This window comes from Protopterus annectens, chromosome 11.part0 (assembly GCF_019279795.1).
Source record: "Protopterus annectens isolate FY-2018-M chromosome 11.part0, PAN1.0, whole genome shotgun sequence".
Classification (NCBI taxonomy): Eukaryota; Metazoa; Chordata; order Ceratodontiformes; family Protopteridae; genus Protopterus; species Protopterus annectens.
Genome location: NC_056745.1, coordinates 306,435,854 through 306,456,554, shown reverse-complemented (window position 1 = coordinate 306,456,554; position 20,701 = coordinate 306,435,854). Strand labels below are relative to the sequence as shown.

The window sequence follows — 20,701 nt, the reverse complement described above, 5'->3', positions numbered from 1 at the left end:
GAACCTATAAATGTTTCTAGGTTAATACTTCCTCCTCCTTTAGTCATAATGCTCTGTGAATTTTTTTTTTTCCAGAACTTTGTTGTAAGGCATCAGAGCAGAAAGTATCCAGACCAAACTACATTGTTGAAATAAATAAATAAATACAAGTGGCAGTGAAAAGTTTTATTCATCTCCTGGCACTTCAGTCAAACAGACCTTCAGTAAAACATAAAACTATAAAATCCATCTAAATAAAATTATCAGATCAACGTGTATTAATCTAATGAGCTATCTAAAGCAGTAAAGAAATTTAAAAACAATTAATCAAGAAATCAAAAAGCAGAAGCATATTGGCATAAAAATCTAGGAAAAATGGCAAGCCACCCTCCTAGTGCCATAAATTTTCCTGTTTTCTGCATATACTGTGCACTTTATTACTACTCTTCAGTACCTTACGACACATGTAAAAATTACAGTCGATAAAGAAAACTTACCAAAGTAAAATCCAGAGTTTTCTTCTTTAGCAAAATCATCAATGTAAGACACTCCCAGGGGTATTATAGGGGTTTCTCCCATGCCTCGTATAATGTTTCCAATGAGAACAACAATCCAAAGACGAGATCCTGCGTGTCTGTCACTTTCACACCCTGCAGATGATCAGGCACAACACAGATGTAAGCCATCAAGCTTTTTGTGGAAATATTTACTAGCTTTATCAGTGCAGTTTTTTCTGTAACTCAGTAGAAAATGAAAAATATATGTAGTTTTTAATGACAATCTGCAGTAACTGCATGCATCTGCTTTGATAAATGAGTGCTGCACTGTTGAAGCCTGTCACATATAATGGAGCATACTATTAAAGAACAAAAGCATTTCCTCATATTTTCTTTTTGTAAACTTCAACCAGTTTTATTTTGTCAATACACAACAAATACCTTCAAAATCCTTCTCTGATTTTTAAACTTTTTTTTTTTTTAATTTTTATTTGTTAACCAGGGTATATGCTTGCTCCTAGTGGACCTTAAAGGAATAGCCTTGGTTCTAGCCCCATTTGTGTTCCTCACTTCATCATAAGTGCTCTATTTACCCTTGCCTTTATGGCACAGCTTCAACGGGGTGCATCTACATTCTGTTGGTAAAATGAAAAGATCAGAAGACCCTTGTAGAATATATGAATTCATTGAAAAACATAGGGAGCGCCACTTTAGAGCAGTTCTAAGGTAGTCTGAAACCAAACAGAAGAATGTGGACCAACCATGATCCTGGAGGCTATTTTAGCAATAAACAATGATAAAAAAGAGTGGATGGTCTTTGCATAGGCTAGAAATATAGCTCAGATAGACCACCTTTATTGAAATAATTGGTAAAGGTCTATGTTAATTTGATAAGACTGTACTGATGACGAAAAGTTCTTTAGCAGTAAACAGTGATAAAAAAAAGAGTGAGCAGTCTTATCACAAGCAAGATATATAGCTCAGGCAGACCACCCTTAAAAAGATAATTAGTAAGGATCTGGTATGAATAGCCGAAAGAATGTTTTGCCGAAAGGGAAATCAGAATGGACTAATTCTCCGAATGCCCTTTAAGCCGAAAATACACTTTGCTGAATATTATTTAGCCGACAAGCGTCTGAAAATGAGTTCCTGCACTAGCGCTATGTATACCTACATTGTTAGCAGCAATAACCCTAACCCTAACCCTAAGAGGCAACCGTTCCAATGTATATTTGACAACAGAAGGGAGTATTCTAACTTTGAATATATCAGAGCAATTGCGACATTATTACAGATATGAGCATGTTTCAGTATATCTGCTACAATACAGTACTTTTGTTGATGGTGCACTACTTTTGGAACAAGTTGAAGTATTGCTATGCATTGCTGATAGCGTTACAGAGGATTTTGTTTACACATAGCAGTGCTAACACCATTAGGTTTGTGAAATGGAGTTAAGGATATTTATGTTTCGTACCTGAAGATGGAAAGTACTATTTTTGAAAGTGCACTGTTGTGTTCTGTGTTCATGTTTGTACATGTTTGTGGAGTAGTCTGCAGTAATTTTCTTTAATAATTTACGTGTCAAGACTGCATGTAGTAACGCTGGCCACCACATTTTCAGCAATGTGGTCTTTGGCTAAATAATGTTTGGCAAAATGTATTTTCGGCTTAAAGGGCATTCGGAGAATTAGTCCATTCTGATTTCCTTTTGGCACAACGTTCTTTCGGCTATTCATACCAGATCCAATTAGTAAAGGCCTATGTTACTTTTGAGATGGCTGTGTTGATGCTGAACCATTACCCATCCCAAATCCATGTTGGTTTGTGCTTGTATTATGCTGATTCAACTATAGCATAATCTGTTTGATAAATACATTCCCAAGATATTTTGTTTGAGGGCTTAGTAAACCCATAGGCATATAGTTTTCTATTTTTCAGAATTTTCATAGATTTCACAGATAGTCCAAGGCTATTATGTCCTATGAATATTCACACCTTGCTAAAATCATCCCTCACACTACACCTCCTTTCTCCAAGAGGGCCATATAAGTCAATTCCAGAGTAAATTTGTGGCTACCCATACAACCTTAAAGGCTATTCTTAAATGAAGATAGTGCATTGAAAGTTTATTCCAGAAGTTTGAGAAAAACTGGGTTATAAGCCTGTCCCTCTTTTTTAATTTTTCTAAATCTTTTGGGTTTTAATACCATGATGGGAATGGGCCCCATTCCTAAGTCAAAGTATGATTAAAGTTCATGAAATTAAAATTGTTTCACTCTTTGATGTCAGCCAGTAGTGCTCTTCGCAGCACCCACATTGTGCCCAGTAATGACTCCTTCTGCAGTTCATATGGAGTTACATGTATTGGTAACATATCTAAATATGGTTGTAGACTCATTTTTATAAGACCCTTTGCTCCTACTGTCCCTCCACTGTGATTATCTATCTGTTGGTTAATATTTAGGTTCTGGTTCTAGTATTGTTGAAGATATAAGACATGAGAAGATACGTGAGGTTCAAGACAGACAACTGGGTCTCTAATGAGTGCTATGCGAGGCAGAGCTCTCCCCTCAAAAACCTACAGGGCACGGAATAGAGGGAAAAAGCTTCCATCTTCGCTAGGTAGCTTGGAGACTTCGGGTATGTGATATTTTTGGTTAGAAACCTTTGAGGTATTCCAAATTGTTTGATATGTTTAGTGAAATACATCCAAAAAGGGTGTAGTATTTGATAATTAGTTGAAGATTAATGCTGAGTATATGGAAGTAATTACCTCTTTAGACCACGATGATATTTGTTTGTCAATTAATTGTGATAATTAAAATGACTTTCTGACAGGTGGAATGAATGCATAAATGAACATGGCTCTATCTCCTATATGCTTAAGTTCAAAGCTTTATTTTTTTTATTTATTTGTCTTTGTTTACCAGGAAAGTCCGACTGAATAATATCCATTTTCAGTAGACGCACGGGAAGAAAAGCTCTATTTGCTTACACTGCATTATACTAAGTTCCAATTAAATACAGAGTAGCTACATTTCTATTTACATTTATATACAAACAGTAGTTATATATAATGGACAATGATCATAGTATGTAGAGTAAATTACTTTTCCCAAGTCCATATAACTAAAGTAGCAAACAGGGAGGCACTGCCTTGAGCTGCCTATAAAATTCTCCTTGAAAAAAGATAAAATTATTCTCCAAAACCATCAACCTAAATTCCACAATAAGACTGAATTCCAAACCTCAAAGAAAACTACAGCCAAATAAAGCTTCACGGAAATATTCCAATATTCCATCCCTAGGATTTGGGGTATACAAGAAAAATCAACTATAATAATTAATAATTTTTTTGTGCATAAATCATTATTAATTCTTCAAAAAAATATCATGAATCTTTGAGCATATGAATATTAATCTCAAAATATAACTCACTAAACTGTCAATGAATATTGTATATTGGTAGATTTTGGAGATGTAAGCTGCCACAAAAGGTCTATATGGATGGAGGGGGTGCATTACATTCTTGTGTACATTGGGAATCCCAAAAATGAAGGGTATGACTGGATGCTGATTTTGTAAAAATTCATAAGGATCGGGGGGTAATAGTGCCTTCCTTGGAGCAACCAATTCTGTAATTGCATATCAGTTTTCTCATAGGGAATATTTATTTGATTCTTAAAAACATGTTCTCTTTTCTCTTGAAAATTTCAAGCTGCAATTGCATACACCAGACTCCAACAGGGAAAAAATGTTATGATAAACTTTTCACTCTCCCACAGCTCAGTATTCACTGTTTTAGACCTTTTTTGTTGGAAGCAGAACTCACAACAAAAAATGGGCAGAAAAATGTAATGCTTGTTAGTTACAATGTAGCATTTCCCAGTCATCACAAGAAGGAAAAGAAAATCAGTCTGTGTAGAAATGACTGGATTAACCACCTCCTGCAGCACCATTTGTGATACCATAGAAACTAGGAGGGTAAGGTCTCCTTTAACAATCCGAATTTCGCAAAGGACTTCAGCTAAATCATGCTTAACATATATTGACTGCAATTCTTCTGGATACATCTTCATCAATTGACTCCAATCAAAAAAAAAAAAAAAAAAACAAGAACCAAACAAAGGTATTGCATACCATGCAAGCCAAATGTAGTGTGATGTGGATGAAAGACAAAGCCAGAGAGATACAAATAATACAGAAACCACTTTAATGTAACCAAAAATACAGAAGCTAAGCCTTTCATCCATACAAAATAACCAGGACTTCATCAGAGATAAAATTATATAACCCCCCCCATCCATATTTAAAAACAGGCAACTCAGCCTTACCAGTAAAAAACGTCAAAGAAACCTTTACATTTGATTGAACTAATTTTCATTCCTTGTAAAAAATCTACCATCAAAGACAGTAATTTCATAACAGAAACCTCAGACCATAAATAATTATTTAATTGTACAAATTCACAATTAAATTAATATTATCACTAAAAATATTGTATGATGAAAACCCAGGAAAGAATATTTTATATGTATATATATATATATATATATATATCTATATATTTGTAGATATAGATATGTATACACACACACACACACACACACACACACACACACACACACACACACACACATATATATATATATGTGTGTGTGTGTGTGTGTGTGTGTGTGCATGTGTGTAAATCAAGCACATATTAAAGAAAAACTTGAATTTTCTAAAGCACACGTGGTGGCTATGAGAATGTGAAAAAGATTCTAAAAAAACAAAAAGCCCATACAAGCTATGTTATAATGTTGATGAAAAAATAGTTACTTTAAAAAGTATCCAGAAATATAATTTTGCTGCCTTCAATTTCAAAACAGAAACTATTGAGACAAAGTCACTCAACCGGGGAAGGGGGTTAGTGACATCCAAACACAATTGCCAAAGCACTTCTCCCAACAAGACCTTCTATGGTCTTGTTGAGTATGTTCTATTATACCAAACGTAAAACCTAAAAAGTTTCAAACATTCTAATGAGTATTTATATGGGGCATTGCTGGTATTCACTCTGTCAATATTGTAAACATGTTCATAAATTATTTTCCTGAACAACCTTTCATTTTTCTCATGCAAAAACCTGGACACACACTACACTTGGCTAAATAAGTGACAGCTTTGTTATTACAATTACCAGGGTATAAATCAATCTTAATTTTATTAAAATTATTTAAAATTAAAATATAACCACATTAAAGAAAATTCCCACGTGTTTTTTGTTCCCCTACTCTTTGTTGCTTTTAAAGGAAAAAATCTTGGAAAAGGCACACTTTCTCATCATCTCTTCGAACTCATTTACCTAGTATCCATTGCCATTCTGTGTAGCTAACAGTTTTTTATCAGAATGGATCTCAGTTGTTAATTGTCAGATGTTGTTGGCTGAAGTGATATGCAGATTCTGTCAGTTGTTGTTATTTTTTGTAGATGGCAGCTTTTAACAGAACATTTTCCATAATTAAAAAATGTTGGTACTGTCTCTCTATTCTAACAGACCAATTAAACCCCAGTTATTCCTTCTCTGTCAGTTCTATGACTCGTATCTTATGTTGCAGTCACATGATGACATACTGATATTCAGCAGCCATGGTCTATGTGTTTCACTCAAGTGTGCCAAATGGACAGACACCTAAAGAGGTGGTGTAAATTTTTTAACACGACCCCTTGGTGACTCTCAGCTGCTTACTCCATATGCAGTATTTTAGTACCTCGTCGGTGAGCTATGCTAGGAAAAAGAGAATGTAAACACTAATAAATCTCATTATGTTTTCCTTTACTTTAGGTGTCAGGAGGTTTCCACAATTAATTGCCTGCTAAATACTAATTCTGCATAACTCTTTCAGCATCACTTTAACCAAATTTGTATTAAATGTTCTACAACATCCCCTTGTAGAAATGCAGTTGTTTATTTATTTACTTATCCTTTGCTGACCGAGAAAGTCCCATTAGGCTAGTAATCCCTTTTCAGGAGAGACCTGAGGTGGTATATATACTTCTTGGGGAAATTTGCCAAGGGCACTGGGAAACTTTCTCTACTCTTTATTCAGTAAGTATCATGGGATCCATTACATCCACCTGAACTACCACCAACTCAAGCAGATGGGACCTCAGTTTAATATCTCACCTGAAGAATGGCACACTCAGGAGTGCTGCTCAATTTAACATCTCACCTGAGGAATGGCACACTCAGGAATGCTGTTCAATTTAACATCCCACCTGAGGAATGGCTCACTCAGGAGTGCTGCTCAGTTTAACATCTCAGGCACTTCAGCTCCATCACCTCTATCTTCTTCAACTGCCTTTACTGCCCAGGTTTCTATACCATACAGTAGTACTGGTCTTACCAGTGTTTTATACACATTACTTTTCAGCTTCTTTGGAATCCTTCAGTCATACACTACACATGACACTCTGTGCCAATTGGCTGCACCCCTCTGCTTGTCGCTTTGACCTCCTCATTCAGAGTTCCCTTCTCCTCAACCACCTCACCCAGGTACTTAAAGCTGTTGACCTCTTCCACTATTTTCTCTTCTATCTCAATTCTCAGCTTCTGATTTCCCCACTTTCTTGCCATTACAGCTGACATATCTGTACTCAGTTTCATCCTATATGCCTTCAGATTTGCATTCCATTCACCTATCCTTTGAAATTCTGGTTGAGTCTCCCAGTAATATCACATCATCTGTATACAGCAACTCTGTTGATCTGTCCCCTCTGACTAGTTTGCTATTGTAGATTATCACCAGTATGAACAACAGTGGGCTCAGAGCTGAACCCTGATGTACACCCACTCCTACTAAGCACCCCTCTGTGAGATTGAACCCTATTTGTACTTGGGTGATAGGGTCCTTCTACATACCTTGCACTAATTCTACCAGTCTTTCTGGGACTATGAACTACCTTAGGACTGCCCTAATAAGCTTTCTTAAGACCTTGTCATATACTTTTTCCAAGTCTAGTAATGCTCAGTTGGACTCTTTCCTTATTTCTAGTTTCTTCTCAAGTATCTGTCACACTCCAAACATTGGGTCAGTTGTGATTTCAGGCTGTAGCCTGAAATGAATCTGAACTGCTCATCTCCCATCTTATTTTATGCTACTTTACATATTCATTTATCAATGACCCTCTGCAGAACTTTCATGAAATGTGACAGGAGTTTGATACCTTTGTACTGCCCACAGTTGTAAAAATCCTCTTTGTTCTTCAGCACTGGCACTGGTATGCTTATTCTCCAGTCATCTGAAATATGCCTTTCTATCCATACTACTATGAGTACCCTCAGGAGCCATTCCACCCCTCTCTCACCCAGCATCTTGATCACATCTGCTGTAATCTCAACTAAGCTCACTGTTTTCCCTGACTTCATTTTCCTTAGTGCTGTTCATACCTCTTGTGGCCTCCTCTTCTTCTCTCATCATAGGCTGTGTCTGGGGAAGTACAGCTTCTATGGGATTTTCTTTGCTTAGAAACTGTTAAAAGTATTCTTTGCATCTGCCTCTGTTGTCCCGTGGACTTATAAATGGTGTTTGACTATCAACTTTATCTTTCTGTCTTACCTACCAACCTGATATAGTTTCTTTGTGCCATCTACTGAGTCACTTTCCAGAAGCTGGTAGAATGCCTGTGATGCCTTGTTCTTTGCTACTGCACCTCCTTTCTTAGCTTGTTTGTTGGCCAGCCAGTATTTCTTCCTTGCCTGGTCAGTCTTTTCTTTCTTCCACTTTTTCCTGCCTCCTTCTTTCTTTTGATGACTTCCTGGACTTCTGTATTCACATAAACCAGCTTTCCTTATGTTCCTTATTTCCATACCTGGCTCGGTCACATGTCTGTTCTGTAGGCCTCACACATGCTGTTTTGAGGTGCTGCCATTCTTCTTCAGCTCCACTTATTTCCTCTTCTTATTAAGGTGCTACAGCTCTGAGTAATTCCTTGAACTGTTGTACTTTCACTTCAGTCAACTTCCATGTCTTCAGCCTGGCTTTTGTTGACCTTAGAGCCTTCTCTGACCACTGCTTGCAGCTGATTGTGTTGACCAGTGGTTTATGCTGTATGCCAAGTTTCACTGGGGAAGACTTTGCAATCACTGATTCTACCTCACTGCTCTTTCCTTACTAATAGAAAGTCTACCTGAGTTGCATGGTGGGCACTCTTGTATGTGATCTTGTGTCTGTATTTCTTTCTGAACCATGTTTTGGTTACTATTAATCCATTTGCCAGACAGAAGTCTAGAAAGGCTTCTCCTTCTTTATTCCTATTGCCCTCACCCATGTGGATGCAGTCAGTCCTCATATCCTGTTTTGTCTGCCCCAGTATGTTCATTCAGGTCACCCATTATCAGCACCAATTCATGTTGTCCTGCAGTTGCTGTCTGAATGCAATCTTTTCCTCACTATCACAAACCTGTTGTGGGGCATAGGCTGAGATTATAAATCATGCCCTTTCATTAGGCTGGAGTCTGATATTTATGAATCTGTTACTAATTCTGGTGACATCCCTCAATGCCTTTTGAATCCACTCCCTCACCACAATTCCCACAATATTTCTAGCTTGTCCTCCTCCTGAGTAGCGGACTCTAGATCCCAAGCTAAGTGGTTTTGCTGCACTGTACTTACATATTGTCTCTTCCTTTCCATCATATCATGCACTTCTAAGCTCCAGCCTGTCAGTGAACCTACATTGACTGTAGCAATTCTTAGTTCATGTTTGGCAGCAATTCTTAGCTCATGTTTGGCAGGTTGATAGGTTTAAGTCCAGCTTTCGCTTAGCACAGTTATCAGGCACACACTGGCCAATATAGGCACATGCACTCCTCTCATCATTAGCATGGGTCCCTGGGGTAGGTCAAGTCCTCAATCCACTCATCACCAGCAAATATCCATGCCCATTTGGCAACATTGGTAAACAGAACCGAATCAGCTGGAGTTAGTTTTTATACCATCAAGTGGCTAGCCCTGCCATGATATGCAGCACGTGACCTGTGCTCTGCTACACATAGCAGAAAATTCCCAAACTGGTTGGTTATACAACTTTTCCCTTTATATGGCACCATCTAGAGCCAGGGCTGTTGCCACAACCCCATTCTTGGGTGAGTTTGAGATGGAAACACATAACATGCTTTTTGGACGTAGGGCGAACCCTAAAGAGACACAAGGAGAACATGCAAACACCAAACAGGCATGGCTGGAGGTCAGGATCAAACCTTGTACCTTATGCATAGGAAACAAAGACCTTAACCTTTACAGCAACTTGTCTCTATGATCATATAATGATGCTTTATAATTTCTTATTACCATTTTGCTTTGATTTCGCTCATCACTATATAACTGTCCTTTTAGAGTCTAAAACTGCTTGTACTCCCACTTGGCCAGTAATTTAGTTTCAAATCCTCTCTTTTGTGTAATATTTCTTCTTGTCTTTGTAAGACTGTAGTAAAAATGAAATTCCTATCAGTAACAGCAAATATAGAGCAAAATACTTCTACATTATTTGCAGACCACAAGTAATAGTAGTTTGGTGTTGGAGTAATTTTTGTTTTAAAAAAATTATGTCAGATATCACTTTGACTTCAGAAAGTAAGGCGCATCTGTTTTGTAATAAAAGCATGTGTGTGTGATGATAGGTGGAGTAGGTGGAGGGGGATGCATTTTGCAATGAGACCTGATGAGTAGGCAGATAAATAACTGCTGGGTTTAATAAAACAAGCTGAATTTTATTGAGAGAACCTAAAACAACATATTCTTATAAAGGGGCCATCCTGGGGAGTTCAGAAAAGGAAAGGAAAACAATCTGAGGGTAATAATGAGTCTAAGAATGCAGTTCCCAGCAGCATAAAAACTCAATGGTTAAAAACCATTAGCTTGTTGAGATGCATAGCTGGGAATTAGAGTTCAAAGATACTGACCCTTGACCCTACCTTTCCATTATTCAGGTCACTGGTTGGATTTCATCCAGGGCATAACCTTTATTTCTGGTGACCATTCAGAGGAAGAGAGACTGGGGTAACACACAATATAAACTTACCAAAGCTTTAAGGAAAATTAAATGGCTAGGATATGACTACAGATAGATAGACAGATACGACTGTATATAGGAGTGCAGTTACAATGCTGACAGTTTAAACTGTAGAATTAGAATGTGAACAATTCTGTATGTTGATAGATGTAAGTGGAATGGTGTACAGAGTAGGAGTGGGTTTGTGTGAGCATTGGCAGGTTACAGGGAGAGTAAGGTTTAAGTAAGGAGATGGTTTTCATGATATGTGTATTTCTGGTGCATATTTGTGTATCTGAACCTGTCCTGTGTAGGGGTTGTGTTACAGGAAGAATTCTTCTAGGGTTAAGTACAGGGATATGGTTGTGGCTAGGGTCAGCATGCATTAAAAAAGTGTGCAGGGTGCTAAAGCAAAGTATCTCCACTATTTAATTTAATAACTGGTAAATAAAAAAAGCTGAAAGACCCTTACTGGGGGCAGAGCTTCTATTCTATTATCACACATATGTGAGGACTTAACAGAACACGTAACTCTTTTTAACATTCCTATGACTCGGGACTGAGTGATTCAAAACCTTATCATGCCTGCAGAGACATAATATATAGCGAGTCTAAATCCATAATGCTTTCTTGATAATACACATAAATAAAGACCTTGGTCAGGCTGAAGAACTATAACAAGCATTAGAATGGGCTATACTACATAGTGCTGTCACTTTTCACTTGTCACTTTGGGGAACTGGAAAGCAACCCAGAGGAATATTGTAATGTGAAATCTGAATCGAAAGGTGTAACCCAGGGGAATAGCTAAAGAGCAAATTACACGTAGTTCTTATCCATATTAGTGGTGCAACAAAAAACAGATATGAATTCAAGGCAGGTGTTACATAGATCATATTACAAAAGAAACGGTGACTGCATCCATAATAATCCACTCCAGATGCTCCCTCCCTGCCAATATAATTAAAAGAACTACCTCCTGCTTAACCCAGAAGACTCCCTGAACCTGCTTGCTAGCCAGGGTCACATTGAAGGCTGCTACTGTGAGGACTCCCCAATACAATTATTGTGAATGTATGTATGTATCCAAAGGAAACTACCTATAGACTAGCTAATTAAACTACTTCCTAATACCCATGTTGTGCTTGTCTGCCCTCCCGAGTGTGTGTCTTTAGCAGCCTGCCACAGACCACTTGCTACTCTCCCCCCTCCAGTCTCTACACCCTGAATCTTCTTCTTCTTTTGGCTTTTCCTGGTTAGGGGTCGCCACAGCAGATCACCTGTCTGCTCATGACTGGCAGTGGAGTTTTACGGTGTCAAGTTGCCAGCTCGGCACCTAACCTTCCACTGAAGGAACATACACACACACACACACACACACACACACACACACACACACACACACACACACACACACACACACACACACACACACACACACACACACACACCTAGGGCCAATTTGGAGTGTCCAATCCACCTATAGCATGTCTTTGGGATGTGGGAGGAAGCCAGAGCACCCGGAGGAAACCCACACGACTACAGGGAGGACATGCAGACTCCGCACATAAGGTACCTCAGCCGAGGATCGAACCGGAGAACCTCTTGCTGTGAGGCGACAGTGCTAACCACTGCACCACCGTGGCCGCTCTAAACCCTGAATAATCATTTTAATTCAAAGACTTACTTAATACTTCTGCTTGCTATCCTTTCTTATGCCACTAAGTGGCAGTACCTACAAACACAATAGCTAGTACTACACTATTCTCCTGAGGTTTAGTTCCTAAAGCTGGCTAAACTTTTTTTCTAATTCATACTCTCTATCTCCTTAACTGTTATACAGCCTCTCCCCCCTTGCTAAAACACGGACATATTTCCAGCCTTTTAACAAAGCTTTTCCCACCACTCCAGGCATCAATTCTGTGGCTCTGCTCGACAGTGGCACAGGAAAATTATTTTCTTGGGTGGCAAAAGCCAGGGTACCTTTTGGCTAGGCTTATATAGGCCCTAGGGCCAATAGCCTAATACCTACCTATGAACCTATGAACCCCTTAACAGTTTTTCATTACATTACCCACTTACCATAGTATTGTACTGCAGCTTATTACCCACTTACCATAGTATTGTACTGCAGCTCATTACCCACTTACCATAGTATTGTACTACAGCTCATTACCCACTTACCATAGTATTGTACTACAGCTCATTACCCACTTACCATAGTATTGTACTACAGCTCATTACCCACTTACCATAGTATTGTACTACAGCTCATTACCCACTTACCATAGTATTGTACTGCAGCTCATTACCCACTTACCGTAGTATTGTACTACAGCTCATTACCCACTTACCGTAGTATTGTACTACAGCTCATTACCCACTTACCGTAGTATTGTACTACAGCTCATTACCCACTTACCACAGTATTGTACTACAGCTCATTGCCCACTTACCATAGTATTGTACTACAGCTCGTTACCCACTTACCTTAGTATTGTACTACAGCTCATTACCCACTTACCATAGTATTGTACTACAGCTCATTACCCACTTACCACAGTATTGTACTACAGCTCATTACCCACTTACCATAGTATTGTACTACAGCTCATTACCCACTTACCATAGTATTGTACTACAGCTCATTGCCCACTTACCACAGTATTGTACTACAGCTCATTACCCACTTACCATAGTATTGTACTACAGCTCATTACCCACTTACCATAGTATTGTACTACAGCTCATTACCCACTTACCATAGTATTGTACTACAGCTCATTACCCACTTACCATAGTATTAGTATTGTACTACAGCTCATTACCCACTTACCATAGTATTGTACTACAGCTCATTACCCACTTACCATAGTATTGTACTACAGCTCATTACCCACTTACCATAGTATTGTACTACAGCTCATTACCCACTTACCATAGTATTGTACTACAGCTCATTACCCACTTACCATAGTATTGTACTGCAGCTCATTACCCACTTACCATAGTATTGTACTACAGCTCATTACCCACTTACCATAGTATTGTACTACAGCTCATTACCCACTTACCATAGTATTGTACTACAGCTCATTACCCACTTACCATAGTATTGTACTACAGCTCATTACCCACTTACCATAGTATTGTACTACAGCTCATTACCCACTTACCATAGTATTGTACTACAGCTCATTACCCACTTACCATAATATTGTACTACAGCTCATTACCCACTTACCATAGTATTGTACTACAGCTCATTACCCACTTACCTTAGTATTGTACTACAGCTCATTACCCACTTACCATAGTATTGTACTACAGCTCATTACCCACTTACCACAGTATTGTACTGCAGCTCATTACCCACTTACCATAGTATTGTACTACAGCTCATTACCCACTTACCATAGTATTGTACTACAGCTCATTACCCACTTACCATAGTATTGTACTGCAGCTCATTACCCACTTACCATAGTATTGTACTACAGCTCATTACCCACTTACCATAGTATTGTACTACAGCTCATTACCCACTTACCATAGTATTGTACTACAGCTCATTACCCACTTACCATAGTATTGTACTACAGCTCATTACCCACTTACCACAGTATTGTACTACAGCTCATTACCCACTTACCATAGTATTGTACTACAGCTCATTGCCCACTTACCATAGTATTGTACTGCAGCTCATTACCCACTTACCACAGTATTGTACTACAGCTCATTACCCACTTACCGTAGTATTGTACTACAGCTCATTACCCACTTACCACAGTATTGTACTGCAGCTCATTATCCACTTACCATAGTATTGTACTGCAGCTCATTGCCCACTTACCATAGTATTGTACTACAGCTCATTACCCACTTACCATAGTATTGTACTGCAGCTCATTACCCACTTACCATAGTATTGTACTGCAGCTCATTACCCACTTACCATAGTATTGTACTGCAGCTCATTACCCACTTACCATAGTATTGTACTGCAGCTCATTACCCACTTACCATAGTATTGTACTACAGCTCATTACCCACTTACCATAGTATTGTACTACAGCTCATTACCCACTTACCATAGTATTGTACTACAGCTCATTACCCACTTACCATAGCATTGTACTACAGCTCATTACCCACTTACCACAGTATTGTACTACAGCTCATTACCCACTTACCGTAGTATTGTACTTCAGCTCATTGCCCACTTACCACAGTATTGTACTACAGCTCATTACCCACTTACCATAGTATTGTACTACAGCTCATTACCCACTTACCATAGTATTGTACTACAGCTCATTACCCACTTACCATAGTATTGTACTACAGCTCATTACCCACTTACCATAGTATTGTACTACAGCTCATTACCCACTTACCATAGTATTGTACTACAGCTCATTACCCACTTACCATAGTATTGTACTACAGCTCATTACCCACTTACCTTAGTATTGTACTACAGCTCATTACCCACTTACCATAGTATTGTACTACAGCTCATTACCCACTTACCATAGTATTGTACTACAGCTCATTACCCACTTACCATAGTATTGTACTGCAGCTCATTACCCACTTACCACAGTATTGTACTACAGCTCATTACCCACTTACCATAGTATTGTACTACAGCTCATTACCCACTTACCATAGTATTGTACTACAGCTCATTACCCACTTACCATAGTATTGTACTACAGCTCATTACCCACTTACCATAGTATTGTACTACAGCTCATTACCCACTTACCATAGTATTGTACTACAGCTCATTACCCACTTACCATAGTATTGTACTACAGCTCATTACCCACTTACCATAGTATTGTACTACAGCTCATTACCCACTTACCACAGTATTGTACTACAGCTCATTACCCACTTACCGTAGTATTGTACTGCAGCTCATTACCCACTTACCATAGTATTGTACTACAGCTCATTACCCACTTACCTTAGTATTGTACTACAGCTCATTACCCACTTACCATAGTATTGTACTACAGCTCATTACCCACTTACCACAGTATTGTACTGCAGCTCATTACCCACTTACCATAGTATTGTACTACAGCTCATTACCCACTTACCATAGTATTGTACTACAGCTCATTACCCACTTACCATAGTATTGTACTACAGCTCATTACCCACTTACTATAGTATTGTACTACAGCTCATTACCCACTTACCATAGTATTGTACTACAGCTCATTACCCACTTACCATAGTATTGTACTACAGCTCATTACCCACTTACCATAGTATTGTACTACAGCTCATTACCCACTTACCATAGTATTGTACTACAGCTCATTACCCACTTACCATAGTATTGTACTACAGCTCATTACCCACTTACCATAGTATTGTACTACAGCTCATTACCCACTTACCATAGTATTGTACTACAGCTCATTACCCACTTACCATAGTATTGTACTACAGCTCATTACCCACTTACCACAGTATTGTACTGCAGCTCATTACCCACTTACCGTAGTATTGTACTACAGCTCATTACCCACTTACCATAGTATTGTACTACAGCTCATTACCCACTTACCATAGTATTGTACTACAGCTCATTACCCACTTACCATAGTATTGTACTACAGCTCATTACCCACTTACCATAGTATTGTACTGCAGCTCATTACCCACTTACCATAGTATTGTACTGCAGCTCATTGCCCACTTACCATAGTATTGTACTACAGCTCATTACCCACTTACCATAGTATTGTACTTCAGCTGCTGATACTTCTTCTGCTGCACTCTCTTCACTTGCTCACCTCCTCCTGTGATTCTTTCTACCCACCCACATTTACTCCTCTCAGAACCTAACACAACCCCACTATATATTCCCTCCTCTATTAGATACCTTCCCCCCTGAGTTTATTTCTAGATGTCACGAACTGTGGAACCATCTTTTAAACCTATTCTAATAGCGGTCACATCTCCCTGGTGCCAGTCCTGCGGTCAGGTTGCACAAACTCGCCTCCCGGTAGGTTTTTTTACAACATTGTGCTGTGTTTAAATATGTGCTCGTAGAGCACCAAATGTGCTTATACTTGTTTAAATGCTGGAAGTACGTGATTTATGTCTTACAAAGTTTTTTTTCCATGTGCTGTTGTAAAACACAGCTGATTTGTGTTTAACTTAGTAACAGCAATAGGAATATATGTGCACCTTGGCGACAAAACAGCCACGGTAGAATAAAACTACCAGCTGCTTTTTTGTCCCCTCTTGGGTCTTGCTTTTTTGTTCTGGCAACCAATGTTTTTATCTCTATTTTTGTAACTTTTAGTGGCAAATACTAAACAAATTGACTAGCTAAGGAGCACAAACCATAAGGCATCGTATATGCCTGTTTTTCTCTCTTAAAGGGGCTAAAATTGTATGTGATATGCCCACCCATGTAGCCAGCCGAATCACATTAGTGTTTTATATGCAAACAGGATTGGTTGAAGTACTAATAAGGCTTAACCAACTCCATATGTACTGAATTAATTTATAACTATAGAGATAGTGTTTTTTTCTGTTTAATACTATTTTGAAATATTGAAATATTTTGGCCATATCATAGCCGATTTTTCTCCATTACAGTTATCATTTACGGCTCTACTGTATTGCACAGTTACTGTTAGACTATTCTTATACAGTTCTTAAGTACTGTTTTAGATATTCCCATGTACTTAACATTGCTTTGTTTGGTAGAATATTTATGATTGGTTTTTTTTCTTTGCCTACTGACGACATACCCCGTCCCTCAAACCTCGTGCTTGGGGAACCTGTATTAGGCTGGGCTGTTGAGTGATTGTATTTTTCTTAAATAATACAGTGCCATACTGCTTGAGCTATAGTGCGATTAAATTGTCTTACTTGAAATGTATTACACTGAAATGAGAGTGTTCTACTAGTTGTGTCTTATACTGTATTGCACTGTAGAGTGAATGTTTTTTACTCGTGTCTTCTACTCCTAAACTTGCATTTTACCTTCCATAGCTTGGACTGTAGAGTTACTAGATTGTTTATATAGAGTATCCTACACTGCCTACCTCTGCATTGTACTTTAGCCATATCAGCTGCTTTTCTATTACTACATCTTGAACCTACTCTCCCAACTATTTCTACACTCCACCTACATTCTATCCTTGTCTTTCCCTACTTACTGTATGGCTATAGACAGTCCTTCTTCTTTGACTATTGCCTAAGTTTCTGCCTTATCCTTTTATCTCTTTAATCGAAGCTCTTAAATAACCTAACCCACTATCTCTCTCTCTTTTTTTAGAGTAATCCACTCCAGATGCTCCCTCCCTCCCTGCCAATATAATTAAAAGAACTACCTCCTGCTTAACCCAGAAGACTCCCTGAATCTGCCTGCTAGCCGGGGTCACATTGAACACTGCTACTGTGAGGACTCCCAAATACAATTACTGTGAATGTATGTAGCCAAAGGAAACTACCTATAGACTAGCTAATTAAACTACTTCCTAATATCCATGTTGTGCTTGTCTGCCCTCCCAAGTGTGTGTCTTTAGCAGCCTGCCGCAGACCGCTTGCTACTCTCCCCCCACCAGTCTCTAGAGCCTGAATAATCATTTTACTTCAAAGACTTAACACTTCTGCTTGCTATCCTATCTTATGCCACTAGGTGGCAGCACCTACCAACACAATAGCTAGTACTACACTATTCTCTTGAGGTTTAGTTCCTAAAGCTGGCTAAACTCTTTTTCTAATTCATGCTCTCTATCTCCTTAACTGTTATACAGCCTCTCCCCCCTTGCTAAAACACGGACATATTTCCAGCCTGTTAACAAAGCTTTTCCACCTTAAAAGTTTTTCATCACATTACCCACTTACATAGTTTCATAGTTCATAGTTTCATAGTTTAGTACTAGGCTATCTGCCCTGGGGCATTTATAAGCCTAGCCATAGTGATGTGGCTTTCGCCACCCCATGTAATGGTACAAAAGTGTACAGAATAGATTTAGAATACTGTGCCTCTGTCTAGTAGTGATACAGTGAAGACCCCCTTACATAATAGAATTAGTTTACTGTGCCTCTGTCTAGTAGTGACACAGAGATGGCCCCCGGGGTAAACCTACGATCTCCCATCCACTCGTCAAGATTTCTCTTGAAGAGAGTCAGTGAGGGGCTCTGCCTAACATGAACTGGGATTCTGTTCCAGAGTATGGGAAGCCTTTGAGTTATGAATCTGTCTCTCCAGCATGCCCTATTCATATTTGTGCTGAGGTTTAAATCTTTAGCTCTCGTGGTTCTGATGGATTTGGATTTTTTGAGGTGGAGCATGTCCATCAATTCCTGATTGGACATGGCCTTGTACGTCAGGCATAGATCACCTCTGAATAGGCGGTATGCTACTGAATAGAGCTGTTGTTTCTTTAGTCTGGCAGCATATGACATATGTTGGAGACCCTTGATCCTCTTGGTGAGGAACTTTTGGGGTCTCTCCAGCTGTTGCAAGTGCCGGGTGAGGTACATACCAAATGGGGCATTGTACTCAATCATGGGCCTGATGAGGGAGGAGTACAGGGGTACAATGACCTCCTTTGATCTGGATGTGAATCCCTTCATGATAAGGTGGGCAAGGTAGAAAGTCTTTCTAACCACTTTGGCAACGTGGGTGTCAAATGAGAGGTCACTATCGACTTGGGTCCCCAGGTCTCTGATTACTTTTTCCATACTCAATGGGTTACTGTCTATGTGATAATTTGTGGGTACTTTGTTTTTCCCAGAGGGGATGATTATACATTTTTTGGCATTTAGTTTAAGGCCATGACTCCGGCACCAGTTGTCCGTTTCAGTGAAGCCTTTCCGTAGGATGTATGTGTCAGCTGGTGTATCGACTATAGCGCCTAGTTTGCAGTCATCTGCAAACTTTGTCAGCCACAACCCTCCCATGTTTGCTTTCAAATCTGAGAAATAAATGCCGAACAAGAGGGGTCCCAGGACAGAGCCCTGTGGGACACCACTTGTGAATGGCTTTGAGTCTGACATGGCTCCAGCGATTTTGACTTTATGGGTTCTATCCTTTAGCCAGTTTGCAACCCATCTTGTGACATATGGATTTACATTTAAGCTGTTGAGCTTATCTATGATGCCTGAGTAGGGTATTGTGTCGAAAGCTTTAGCCAAGTCCAGGTAGGCTATATGGACTGCTTTGCCCTCGTCAATGGCTCTAGTGACTGTTTCGAAAAAGTCAACCAGGTTCAAAAGGTAGGATCTACCCTTTACAAAGCCGAACTGGGTGGGATCAAGTGTCTGTAGGTTCTCAATGTCTCTGTTTATGAGTTCCATAATGATTCTTTCCATAGCTTTGCAGACCAGGCTGGTTAAGCTTATGGGGCGGTAGTTACCAGGGTCTGTAGAGGTGCCTCCTTTGTGGAGTGGGACCACTGTTGCTGTACGCCAGTTTTCAGGTACATATCCTGTAGTAAGGCTAAGGTTAAATAGCATTTTTATGTGCGGGTTTAGCTACTCTTGGTGTTCACGTAGCACGCAACCCGGGATACCGTCAGGTCCCATTGATGCTGTGTTTTTAGCTTTGCTGAGGGCAGTTCTCACCTGGACATCTGAGATAACAGGGAGGTTATATTCAGCTGGGATAAGTATTTCCTCTTTTGGGGGTGAGGGAGGGGAGAAACTTGCACTGAACCTGTCTGCCAGAATGTTGGCAATATCTGTGGGTTCAGTGTATTTTTTGTCATTTTGAACTAACTCTGAGCATATCTGAGGGTTTCCACCCAGGTTTCTAACATAGCAGAAGAAGGCCTTGTGGTTATCTTTAGTGTCCATAGCGATTTTTCTCTCAAAGTTGGCCTTGGATGTTTTTATGAGAGAACGTAGCTTTCTACTAGTGCTGATCAGAGATGCCTTCTCTTTATGGGATTTTCTCTGACATGCAGTAGCTTCCTTCTTTTTTTATACAATTTGTTTATGGCTGGGGTCCACCAGACAGGATGCCTGCCCTTGCTGGGGAGGGTCTTGGTTTTGTTTGGGATTGCATGATCCATGCATTCTTGGAGATGTCCGTAGAAAGCATTTGTGAAGGATTCAGCATTGTGGGATGTGGTTTCCACTGGCTCAGTGAGCTTAAAGGATACCATCTCAGTCTTAAGAAGTGTAAAATTGGCTTT

At 39.3% G+C, this 20,701-nt stretch overlaps 1 protein-coding gene across 1 annotated transcript in view; it reads right to left on the bottom strand.

Annotated features, from left to right (window-relative positions):
- Positions 1-20,701, bottom strand: part of LOC122815360 (solute carrier organic anion transporter family member 1C1-like) — a 536,466-nt gene that overhangs the window by 301,606 nt on the left and 214,159 nt on the right. Inside the window, exon 6 of the mRNA XM_044087815.1 lies at positions 477-629. Coding sequence (XP_043943750.1) covers positions 477-629 — 153 coding nt within the window. The remainder of the gene's footprint in view (positions 1-476; positions 630-20,701) is intronic.